The sequence below is a fragment of the Echinops telfairi genome, unplaced genomic scaffold, assembly GCF_000313985.2.
Source record: "Echinops telfairi isolate 266 unplaced genomic scaffold, ASM31398v2 ScPeMD7_7469;HRSCAF=8507_0, whole genome shotgun sequence".
In the NCBI taxonomy this organism is placed as follows: Eukaryota; Metazoa; Chordata; class Mammalia; order Afrosoricida; family Tenrecidae; genus Echinops; species Echinops telfairi.
Window position 1 is genome coordinate 19626380 of NW_022111372.1, and position 12884 is coordinate 19639263.

Genomic DNA, 12884 nt, shown 5'->3' on the forward strand with positions numbered 1-12884 from the left:
AAGACCCCAAGCTCCTAAAACCCCTGGTATAAATACCCTGCTCGGTGACGTGTCCTACCAGGATTGGTGCAATTTGATAATGCGTAGCGAGCGGCTGGCAGCGCATGCGCAACAAGCTTGTTTACAGCTTAGCTCTGACGATGCGGGCGCGGTCCGGCGCCATCTTGTAATGGCGTCCACAGGCATCATGAATCTGAGACAATTGCAAAGGTAAACCAGTTCCACATTTGACTCTTGAAGGCATAGGGAGATCTTAGTTATGAACATCTTCTCTCAATGACCTCTTGACTCCATCTCTCTTCCAGAATATCTCACCTGAGCAATCTTTTGTCTTTTAGCATCAAGAAATTGCTACAGGGAGAAATGTTAGATCTAGTTTTTAATTAACTATGCCATTGATTTTTACATAACTCTGTGTGAGTCACTGTTCTTTAGCGAATAGGATGGAACTCCTAAAGATTAATGACACTTCCAGGGATTTTTCTGGACCAGGCTCCAGGTAGGCCTGAAATTTCTTTTTGCATTTTCTGAACTCACTAGCTTACTATATTCTTCACCTCCACATCCAATGACACATGTAGGAACACCTACACTTTCTTATGCGCCAAATGTACTTTCAGAATTAAAATATTGAGGGAGAAAAGGATGATTAGGACCTTACATCTGGTAGGTGACATAAAAATGTGCTTAAAATATTTGTCTAATTCAATTTATTTATTTATTTAAATCATTTTATTGGGGACTCATACAACTCTTATCACAATCCATCCATCCATTGTATCAAGCACATTTGTACATTTGTTGCCATCATCATTTTCAAAACATTTTCTTTCTACTTCAGCCCTTAGTATCAGCTTCTCATTTTCCCCCTCCCTCCCCTACCCTCATTCCCTCATGAACCCTTGATAATTTATAAATTATTATTATATTTTCATGTCTTAAACTGACCAGTGTCTTCCTTTACTCACTTTTCTTTTGTCTACCCCCCTGGGAAGAGATTATAGGTAGATCATTGTGATTGGTTCCCCCTCTCTCCCCCCACCTTCTCCTACCCTTCCTGGTATAGCTACCCTAAATATTGGTCCTGAGGAGTTTATCTGTCCTGGATTCCCTGTGTTTTCAGCTCTTATCTGTACCCATACACATGCTCTGTTCTAGCTGGATTTTTAAGGAAGAATTGGGATCATGATTGTTGGGGTGGGGGGAAGCACTAAAGAACTAGAGGACAGTCGTGTGTTTCATTGTTGCTGCACTGCACCATGACTGACTTGTCTCCTCCTTTTGACCCTTATATAAGGGGATTCAGTTGCCTACAGATGGGGTTTGGGTCCCCACCTCACACTCCCCTCATTCACATTGCCCTTGATCAAGCCCTACCAAGCCTCCCACATCCTCCTCACCATCGATTTTAGATCACTCGTTGTTCCCTTGTCCCTGGGTTTTTTAACACCCACTTCCTTTACATTGCCTCCCCTTCTCCCATGTCCCCTAGACCTGTCAGTCCCGTTGTTTCCTCATCTGGATTGTTTATCCTGCCTATCTTATCTAGATAGACATGCAGAGATAATAATATGCACAAAACAAGACAGAACAAAACAAAGCAATGAAAGAAAAGAAAACAACAACAATAACAACAAAAACCAATGACAAAAAAGAAAAGCTTATAAATAGTTCAAGGGCTCTTTTTGACCTTTAGGAGTGTTTTCTGGTTGAGTCTGATGGGGTGCCATGCCCTGGCCCCACAGTCTATTTTTGCTATTCCCTGGGGACTTTTTTGCTCTGCTCCCCTTCCTGTTCTATTGCATGCCCTTAGTATTTCTCCTCAATGTGGTGAGGTCAGATCAGGCACAATTCCCACACAGTGTCTCCAATGTTGTCTCCCATAGCCCTATGGATCAGTGAGGGATGTGTGTCGTGGTTGCAACAGCTCTATGATCCTCTCTGTGCATTGAACGCTCTGAGCAGGAATATCGTCCTCAGGGCTTGGTGGGCCAGGATGTGCTCCACTCTCTCCCTCCCCCTTTGTTTACTCCTTTGTGTGCCCATCAGACATGTCCCTCTCCCTGAGCTGTAGCTTCAATGCTGTCCTCTGAAGTGACTTCTGGGGGGAGTCAATTTATTTTTAACACAGTTATTCATAACAAATATTATATCTCTTTTAAAAATTATTATTGTTTTAAATCATTTTATTGGGGTCTCATACAACTCTTATCACAATCCATACATACATCAATTGTGTAAAGCACATTTGTACATTTGTTGCCCTCATCATTCCCAAAATATTTGTTCTCCACTTAATTCCTTGGCATCAGCTCCTCATTTTTCCCCTTCCCTCCCCTCTACCCCCTCACTCATGAACCCTTGATAGCTTATAAATTATTATCTTGTCATATATTACACTTTCCGGCGTGTCCCTTCACCCACTTTTCTGTTGTCCATCCCTCAGGGAGGAGGCCATATGCAGATCCTTGTAATCGGTTTCCCCTTTCCACCCCAGCCTCCTTCTACCCTCCCAATATGGCCAACCTCACCACTGGTCCATAAGGGACCATCTGTCCTGGATTCCCTGTGTTTCCAGTTTCTATCTGTACCAGTGTACATCCTCTGGCCTAGCCAGATTTGTAAGGTTGAATTGGGATCATGATAAGGGTGGGATGTCGGGGAGGAAGCATTTAGGAACTAGAGGAAAGTTGCATGTTTCATCATTGCTACACTGCACCCTGAGTGGCTCGTCTCCTCCCCATGACTCTTCTATAAGGGGATGTCCAGTTGCCTATGGATGGGCTTTGGGTCTCCACTCCCCACTCCCCCTCATTCACAATGATATGATTTTTTGTTCCTTGATGCACGATACTTGATCCCTTTAACACCTCATGATCACACAGGCTGGTGTGCTTCTTCCACGTGGGCTTTGTTGCTTCTGAGCTAGATGGCCACTTGTTTACCTTCAAGCCTTTAAGACCCCAGACTAGATCTTTTGATAGCCTGGCTCCATCAGTTTTCTTCACCACCTTTGCTTATGCACCAGCTTTATCTTCTGTGATCATGTTCAGAAGGAGAGCATCATGGAATGCCAGTTTAATAGAACAAAGTATTCTTGCATTGAGGGAATACTTGAGTGGAGGCCCAATGTCCATCTGCTACCTTAATATGAAACCTATAAATATATGCACTTAGATCTATTTCCCCATCCTCATATATAAATATATTTACATATGTATATGCCTTTATTTAGACCTCTATACATTTCCTTTACCTGCTACCTCTTTCCTCTATTTCCTATATTGTGTAAAGCACATTTGTACATTTCCTCTTGTTCCACTATCCGCTTGTCCCACTATCATGCTTGTCCCACTATCATGCTCAGACTTCATTTGGGTTTCAGTAATTCCTCTCGGTTACATTACCCTTGATCATGTCCTACCAGGCCTCCTACACCTTCCTCACCACCAATTTGGATCACTTGTTGTTTCCTTTCCCTGGGTTTTTTAACACCACTTCCTTTCCCTCCACCTCCCCCTCTCCCATGTTCCCCCACCTGCAACCGTCTCGGTCCTGTTGTTTTCTCCTCCAGGTTTTTCATCTAGCCTATTTTATTTAGACAGATCTGCGGAGATAATAACACGCACAAACACAGAACAGAGCAAAACAAAGCAAGAAATAAAAGAAAACAAAACAACCACCACAACAAAAGGAAAGCCTGTAGCTAGTTCAAGGACTGTTTGTTGGCCTTTAGGAGTGCTTTCTGGTCAAGTCTGGTGGAGTGCCATGCCCTGGCCCCAAAGTCTATTTTTGGTATTCCCTGGGGACTTCGTTGCTCTGTTCCCCTTGCTTTTTTGTTGCGCACCCTTAGTGTTTTGCCTCAGTGTGGTGGGATCAGATCGGGCGCAGTTCCCACACTGTGTCTCCAGTGTTGTCCCCTATAGGGCTATGGGTCAGTGAGGGATGTCATGTCTCATAATGGGGCTGGCCATATGGTCTTCTCTGTGGATTGGCTGTTCTGAGCAGGAATATCATTCTCAAGGCTTGATGGGCCAGGATGTGCTCCATTCTCTCTTCCTCCCCCTCCATTTGTTCACGTGTGTTCTGATCAGACGTGTCCCTCTTCCTGAGCTGCAGCTTCAGTGCTGTCCTCTGAAATAAATTCTGGGGGAAGGGGCAGGTGTCCATGTAGTTGGGATTGGGGTGGGCCCCTCAGAACTCTCCACTGGTTCTACTCCATGCCGGCATGTTGCATTCACATCTTGGAACGCCGGGTTGAAGTCTGGCTGCTTTCCCCCTGTATATTATGTCTCTTGAACAAAAATTTAGTTGTGGAAAAATAAAGAGAAAATGGGCAAATGGGCCTTAAGATACCTATAAATCAGATTGCTACACAAACTAGTCCAGATACCATAAGTTGGTATACTTATTTTTCTGCAAATTATTATAACACTATATCAAATGATATTATATTTTCTCAACTATTTTTTCTAATATTATATTAGAAAATGTAAAAACAAAGCTTTTGGTGTGATTCCCTCCTTTTATGATTATCTTTCTAGGCCATCAAGTTAATTGGAGTCATCATATCTGAGTATTCACTATAATTACAATTAATTACAGCAAAATATCTCTAACTACTATTTTAGTGGTGTTTTTTTTCATTTCTGAAAATATTTTTGTACTTAAACTCTGAGGCGAGTAGACTAAAGATTTCTTATAGTATAAGATTATACTAAAGAAACCAATGAGATCCAATTATATGAAATATTAAGCCAATGCTGGCTCCTTTCTCATTGCTTTCTGAGTCAAGAGAGGATATGCTATGGCCTCAGTTAAGTCTCACCTAATATTTAGAATTTCTTGATTCTAATCTTTCTTCATGGAATTTCTGGCCATTCCTTCCAGGTGAAATATCTCTTCCTCCTCCTATTCTTCATTCCATTATTTCCTTCTCTACTCTTAACCAGAGTGTTTATTTTCCTTTTTCTTTTTAAAATAATTTTATTGGGCTCTTAGAGCTGTTATAACATTCCAAGCATCAATTGTATCAAGCATATTTATACATATATTACCATCATCATTTCCAAAGCATTTTCTACCTGAGCCCTTGGCATAAGCTCCTTTTTTCTCCCCTCCCTTACCCACCCTCCCACCCTCATGTATCTTTGATTAATTATATGTTGTTATTGTTATTTCGTATCTTACACTGTCCATTGTCTCCCTTCATCCATATTTCTATTATTCATCCCCTCCTTGGGTTTGATGGTGGTAGCAGCTATATATCCAATCTTGTGATGGGTCCCCCTTTCTCCCCCTCCCCCACTCCCTGACCATCTCCCAATCCTCATGATATCATTACTTCCATTACTGTTCCTGAGGGGTTTATCTTTCCTGAATTCCATAAATTAGATCTGGGTCATGGTAGTGGGGGGAGGAAGTATTCAGAAACTAAGGGAGTGATGTGTAATTCTCCAGTGCTATACTACACCTTGGTTGAACCCTCCCTTCCTTATACCACTTCTGTGGGGGAGGGGGGTGGGACCACAGGACCCTGGCCAAGATGGTGTCCATCATTCCTGTGTGTTGGTTTCTGTGGGGGAGGGGGGGGGGCGGTATCCAATTATCTACAGATGGGCTTTGCATCTCCACTCCACCCCCCATCTTTCACATGGATACAGTTGTTAGTTTTGGAGCTTTTGATACCTGATGTGTGATCCTGTCGACTTTGTTCTGATAACCTGGCACTTTTTGATACTCACCTTCCCGACCCGATTGCTGAAGAAAAAATGGGTGCATAAGCAAATTTGGTGAAGAGATCAGATGGTACCTGGCTATCAAAGATATAGCACCTGGGGTCTTAAAAACTTGAAGTCAAACAAGAAGCAAATAAGCCCCCATGGAAGAAGCATATCAGCCTGTGTGATCATGAGGTGTCGACAGGATAAGAGTGTTTCTTAATTGGCGATGTACCACCAAACCCAGTTGCTGTCTAATGAATCCCAAACCATGGTTGCCCCGTATGTCAGGGTAGAACTTCCTTTTAATAGCCGATATTCCAGAAGTAGATTGCCAGAACTTTCTTCAGAGGTGGCTCTGAATGGACTTAAACTGCCAACCTTCCAGTCAGTAGGTGGACTGCACAGGGATTCCAGAGCCAATGCATCCCTTTGCTTTTTACATTTTAGTCAAGCCAGCTTCTTTGTTTTTTCCTAATATCCTGTTCCCCTCCTCTTTCATATCCATGACTTTGAAAATGTTCCTCCCTCAGTCTGGAATGCTTGACTTCCCAGTTTCATATACCTTCCATCTCCAAATAACTGAGTGATCCTGCTGAGCTTCCCTGTATTATTATTATTATTATTATTATTACTTTACCAGCAGAAGCAGCTTTTATTGATGGGTTATCTTCACAAGCAAATGGAAATCAACTTCGAATTAACCCCAATCCCTATAGATTATAACCTTGCCCCACCTGGGAAGGTGTTCTAAATTGCCTTTTGGTTTCCAAGGTCCAAGTCTTTCCCTTCTCTGTGCAGCCTAATTTAGAAGTTCAGCAGCAATACGGTTTTATTTCTTTTCAGGTGTCCCCTACCACGACCAGCAATGCTGCAACTACTTTGTAACAGCTAGGGATGGGGGGCGGGGGGCGGGCAAGGGGGATGAGTAAGAAAACTAACCCACAGGAAACAGAAGACCTCGTCTATCAAAGGCCCCCCTGTCCTGTCTCTGTGACTTGATCCTTCACTGGTTGCATTTCTCTTTATGCAGAATCACGCCCTTCTGAATCAGATCCAGGATTTCCACAGCCAGCCACAGACACAGCCCCAGAGCCATGAGGTGAGCTAGTCCAAACTTAGGTACATTCATGGCCCACAAAAGCTTAAAGTGATCAGTCAGGCATATTTTGTCCCCTCTCTACATCTATCTGCTTCCCTGGACTTTTGTTGGTTGGTTTTGTTTTTTCCTCTAGGCAGCCTTCTTTGCCTCTTACTTCTTTAGCATCTGCTTTTGGAAGATGTTTGAATCCTGCTTTGAGTCATGGATTGATTTTCTTTGATATTTTATAACTAACACAGACTACAGACTACATTTGTCTTTCTCACTGTGTTTCACTTGGAAGCTAGACTTCCAGCAGAATATGTTGGATACTTTTAAAACCAACATTCCCTTTTCATTGTCCCTTTATCATGTATTCATTCATTAATGTTCTGAATACTACTTGAGCTATTCAATTTGAAACACCAAGATGAATGGTTTTATCTTACTTTAGTAACTAGGTTGTTGGGATATTTTTCAACTTAGAAATGATTGTGCATTCTAATCGAGGGTCGTCCCTGGAGGGTGCAAATGGTTAACATGCTCAGCTACTCACCAAAAGGCTAGAGGGTCAAGTGGTCCCTCAGAGGAGAAGGCTAGCAAAGCACTTCTGGAAACAGCCTTTGAAAACCTACGGAGCAGAGCTCTGCTCTGACTCACAGGAGTTGCCTTGTATCAGAGTTGACTTTGAAACACATGATTTTGTTAAAACAACAGGTAAGGAAATTCTTCAAAACAGCAAGCCCAGCCAAGGTGAGCCCCAAGGAACCAAAGGTTGTGAATGGCAGTGGGTAATGGGGAACAAATAAGACACTCAACCTTGTTCTGAAAAAAACCGAAAAACAACCCTGTTGTTTTATTATTATTTAGAAAGCACACACAGCAATTTATCTGGGGGAGAAAGAGAAAATGCAAAATAGGTGAGCATACAAATTCATTTCAAAATAACTGGTGCCATGTCCCAAGTAATATCTGTCGAGGTGATCTTCTTCAACTTTTGTACTTCTTATATCTGTATACATCACTAGAGGTTTGTGTACAGATATATGGAAAGTCTGTGCATGCCTGCCAGAACTCCTTTAGCCCCCAAATCTATCAGGAGCTTATCCTTTTTGTTCCCTGAAAGTTTCTTACTTTCCTTGGATGTTTCCTTGGATCATGCCACCGTCTCTTTTCTTTGAGTTCGTCTCTGATGACAAGTGAGGATACTTGTGAAGGAAGATTTCCCCTTAGTTCTTGACTTTTTCTTTAACTTCTTCTGATTCTTGAGTGATATCCCCAGTTCTTCCATAATGGCATTGAAAGAGAGACACTAGAACATGAAACAATCGAGCATCAGTCCAAACACACCATTCTCTAGCTCATAATTGTTTGTCTCTTACCTAGTGTATTATGAATGCAAGGTAATGAATGGCTTTAAGATCATTCCACCACCAGGTAAGTCCCCAGCCAGGTCCCATTACCTCCTCCTCCACCCACTGGCCACCCACCTTTTCTATTTGAGCAATCTGAGGCCCCAAGTTAGCTGGGCAAATTTAAAAGATTTCACTCACAAATGCAGTAGTATAAACTTTCCCAGTCAGAGAAACCTCAGAGCTCTCAAAAGAAACAACTTACCTTTTCTGAGACACCAAAAGAGAATTAAGTTAAGCCACTTCCCCCATTAAGATGATCCAAACATTGATAGGTGTATCAAGGCATACGGACACTTTGTAATGCTATAGAAAATGAACAAACCTTCTCTACACCAAGGCTTTGTTTTTTTCTCCCATGAAACCTTACTTTGTTCCTAAAATAAAATCTAATTCTTGATGACTTTCCTTTCTGATAAAAAAAGAAAAAAAAACAATTTAAAATTGTATATTTTCTCAAAAAAGAAAAACAGAGTTTCTTGCAGCAGCAACAATGTAGTTGTGGCTGAAATGGAAATAATGAGGTACTGAATTGCACAGCAAAAGGGATGGTGTGACACAAAAGGAAAACAGAATTATGATTATAAAATGCTATACATATGCATGGCATATATATTATATATGTACAAGGGGATTTACTAAAGTTCATGGAAAATTCTATTATTTCTTAATTCCATTTTCCACTAACTTTTTGAAGCCCCCTTGTATATATGCACATGTACATACCCATTACAATTACAGTAAATCTATTCACATGCACAGTATATAAGTGTCCTAATAAACTACGATTTTCTGCTACTTTTTTCCAGACACAATAAGATATTTTAGTGATTAATTTCTGCTCCTTTGGATTTCTATAAAATAATGGTGTTTTTGATGAGGCTAATTGTAAAACATCCTTTAAAAAAAACAGAAGCCATTGGTAAAACATTTAAATTCAAGCATTACTCTTTTACTATTTGCTCACCAAATGGATATGGTTGTAACATGACACCTTATGATTTCTCTAGATTCTGAGTGTCATACTGAAAAAAATTAGTGTCTTCTATGTGGAGCTAGCATTCACTCTGGTCCTTGTCTATTAAGGTGCAATACATATTTTGAAAATTTTTACTGCATGTTGTTCTGAAAGTGAATTGTTAGAGTTTATATAAGTAATAGACTTTTAAAATTTGAAACCTATACATATAAATTTAGGTTATAGATGTAAGTGACTGGTCTACCAGACAAGTACCTCATAAAACTGGTTGTTTGCATATGGCTTTTTATCTCTTTTAAGCATGAATTTTTATAGGGTTCAATTTTCATTTGCATTGCTTTCTGGGGCTAATACATTCAAATGCAGATCATGCATGTTTAATTCTCTTTCCATTGGCAAATCATGGCTCAGTGAATTGGGGGAATGTTGTGATACATAAAGAAGGACTTCAGGAACATTTTCTATGAATAACATTTCAAAAATGTTAAGGAACTTTAGCACACATAGAATGTACTGATTTGTGTAACACAATGTCAACTTTACATGTTACTATGAAGATCAAGATCAGTCTCTGCAGAAGGACAGCATGCTTGGTAAAGTCAAGGAGCAGTGAAGAATAAGAACGCCCTTGATGTGACGGATTGACACAGTGGCTGCAACAATGGGCTCAAAGAGAAGAACACTTGTGAGGATAGCACAGGGAGGGCTGGGGTTGTGCTTAGCGCCGCTGTGAGTCAGAACAGAGACTGAAGAAATATTTTGTGTGTGTCATTATGACAGATAAAGTTGTATTGTGGTTTTGCAAGCTTTATTCAGAGAATTATTTCAGTGGAAGAAGGGGTTTTGGATAGGCCTTCCATATATAAAGGTAGGGAAGAAAAAGAAGCAGTGCAGTTGATTTTACAAGTTGTATTATATAGAAAGGAGCTCTTGGGAGGTATAAATGGTTAATGCACTAAGCTACTAATGGAAAAGTTGGAGAATTGAGTCCGCCAGGGTCACTTTGGAAAAGGGCCTGATGATCCATAGCTGACAAATCAGCCATTGGAAATTATTGGGAGCAGAGTTCTCCTTTGACACAGATGGTGGGGTCATGGGTCCAAATGGGTTCACGTTCATTAGGTTGGCTTTTTGTTGACTATAAATAAACCTTACAGCTTCACATCAACATTTTACGGAAGGGGTTCTTATAGCTATTGCACAAATGGGGGATTTGTTGTTGGGGGCTGTAGAGCCTTTGGACTCATTGCCACTGTATGTACAACAGGACAAACCACCGTCTAGCTCTGCACCATTCTCGCAATTGTTAGGTTTGAGCCTGTTGAAAGCACTGGGTCAGTCCATCTTCTGAATGGTCCTCCTCTTCTCATTACCCTGTACTTTAGCAACCATCGTGTCCTTTTCCTGGGATGGGTCTCTCACGGGAACATATTCAAAGTACATGAGATGAATTTTCGCTTTCCGCACTTAGAAGGAACATTCTGTGCGTCCATCTTCCAAGGAGATTTGTGTGTTCTTCTGACAGGCCATGGTCCTTTCAATAGTCTTTGCCAACATGACAGTTCAGATGCATGAATTCTTCTTCAGTCTTCCCTACTCCTTGTGCAGCTTTCACATGCACATGAAGTGTTTGTAGATGAAATGATAGCCATGCTGCTCTAAACTTCCAAGGGGTCTTGTCTATCTATAGAGAGCGTAACTGGATTAATGGTTTCTGTGGCGTAAAGCAGGGGGGAAATGGGAGTTAATAACAAAGAGTACAAGAAAGATGAAAATGTTCTAAAATTGATTGTGGTAGTGAGTGTACAACTCTTCTTGATATGATCGCACTATCAAGATGTATGATATGTGGATTATGTACCTATGAAAGTCTTTATTAAAAAATCAAATGTATTGTGATGGGCAAATCTGCTGTACAAGTTCTCCTAGAATGAGACAGAGCAAATATGTCACTTTGAGACTCAGGTGTGCCTAATTCAAGAGTCATATGCATGTGAAACTGGATTGATGAATTAAACAACTGCCTAAGAATTGATGCATTCAGATTATTGTGCTGGTGAAGAACACTGAAGGTAGCAGGGCCTTCCACAAGAACAGACACATCTGTCCTGGAGGAAGTACAGAGAACTGCTTGGAAGGGAGGATGGCAAACTTTTTCTCTTATATTTTGAATGGATTATCAGGAGAGCGTCCCCTCTGAAAAATGACAGCATGCTTGGTGGAGGAGCAGGGTGGTGCAATGAAGGAGGCCCCCCAAGGAGGCGGTCTGACACAGCGGCGACCACCATGAGCCCAAGCGTGACAGCTGTGAGAGTGGTGCCGGAGGAGGCGTGTCCGTGTGGTTGGACAAAGCATCAGAGTGAGTTGAACAGACTCCAAGGCATCTAACCCAACACACCTTAATTTTAAATTCTTTTGAAAAAACACCATAAGCAGCTTTCCTCTTTGTTGATTGTTTTCTTACAACATACAAATATATGCAAAGAAACTCCAATTTCCTGGTTTTGTTTGAATTGTCAGGGATTTAATTTTAGATATTTCATTTCATGTCACAACAACCAAACTGAATATCCATAGGTGGCTCCCAGGTGAAGTTCAATAAGGAAAGGAATACATGAAAATCCCCTTTATAATTTGAAGAGAGGTACTGTCAGAGGTCTAACTTGTGTTAGATCCAACATATCTAACAATATGTTTGAACAATCTTTTTCTTTATAAAGGAAATTCTTCTCCTATTTTACATTGCCTTAAAATTCAATAAACATCTTTATTCTCTTGTTGAAGCCCCAAGAATATGTTCCTGGCTGCCAGTGTGAGATTGAATAAAAATATAGTTTTCCCAGTGTTTGGTTTCTCTCTCTTTGGCCAGAAACTATGATTTCTTTTGATTCTCATTTTGTCTCCAACTGTCAGGAAGAAAATGGCAAGGTATTGGGCTGACCTTTCTGCCGGCACGTTTTTGCTGTAGTCACAAGGCACGGTGACCTTTAAGGTACCTACTAGGCTTGAGCTCACGTGAACCAAATACAGGAAATGAAATTCTGAAGGCCATGTCCCAGCAGAGCGGCATGGGAGGGGCTATTATTCTTTGACCAGGCCACCTTTTAGATTCTCAGATTAAAAATATGTATAGCATGAAGATTAGCCTTTGGTATAAGGATAACAATTACAGTGGATCTAAGAGCTTCCATCCTTGCACCTGTTTTTTTGAACTCTCTCATGTGCATAAGGACATAGAAACAGGGTGGTTAATCATAAGGGTTTATTTCCTACACTCTCCTTTATTGAAAACTAACAGATCTGATGGCATTCAGTTGCTCCAGAGGCAGGACAATTGGGAGTAGGCCCCAGCAGCTTTTTCCAGTGCTTTGGGAACACCCCTGTCAGGTGCATCTTAGGTTCTCTCATTTTTCTCAACTAGAGGAAGCTCCCATGCTTAATGGATCTTTATATGTGGCAGATTGTCACTTTTCATGCTAGAACCCTGTATTTTGTTGCCAGCCAATGCACCTCCTCTGCAGCCATCACCCTTTGCTGTGATGCTGAAGAGGTGTCAGTGTGGCTTTCAGGCTAACGTGGACGCGGAAGAAAAATTCAGCTAATGAAAAACCCTGGTAGGGACTGAGCATGATAGTGGGAGAGGAGGAAAGTCAAGGGAATAGAGGAAAGAGCTGGGAGGCAAAGGGCATTTA

The 12884-nt window shown here is 41.2% G+C and overlaps 1 protein-coding gene across 6 annotated transcripts in view; it reads right to left on the reverse strand.

Annotated features, from left to right (window-relative positions):
* Positions 1-7680: 7680 nt before the first annotated feature.
* The window catches only part of GRIK1 (glutamate ionotropic receptor kainate type subunit 1), a 590068-nt gene continuing 584864 nt past the window's right edge, over positions 7681-12884 (reverse strand). For 4 of the 6 annotated variants that reach the window (XM_004713100.3, XM_045284535.1, XM_045284534.1 and 1 more), the window contains one exon: positions 7681-8113. In XM_004713100.3, the coding sequence (XP_004713157.1) occupies positions 7958-8113 (156 nt within the window). In that variant the 3' untranslated portion in view covers positions 7681-7957. Of the gene's footprint in view, positions 8114-8538; positions 8626-12884 lie in introns of all 6 variants that reach the window. The other 2 variants (XM_004713098.3, XM_030888781.2) reach the window with 1 other exon arrangement.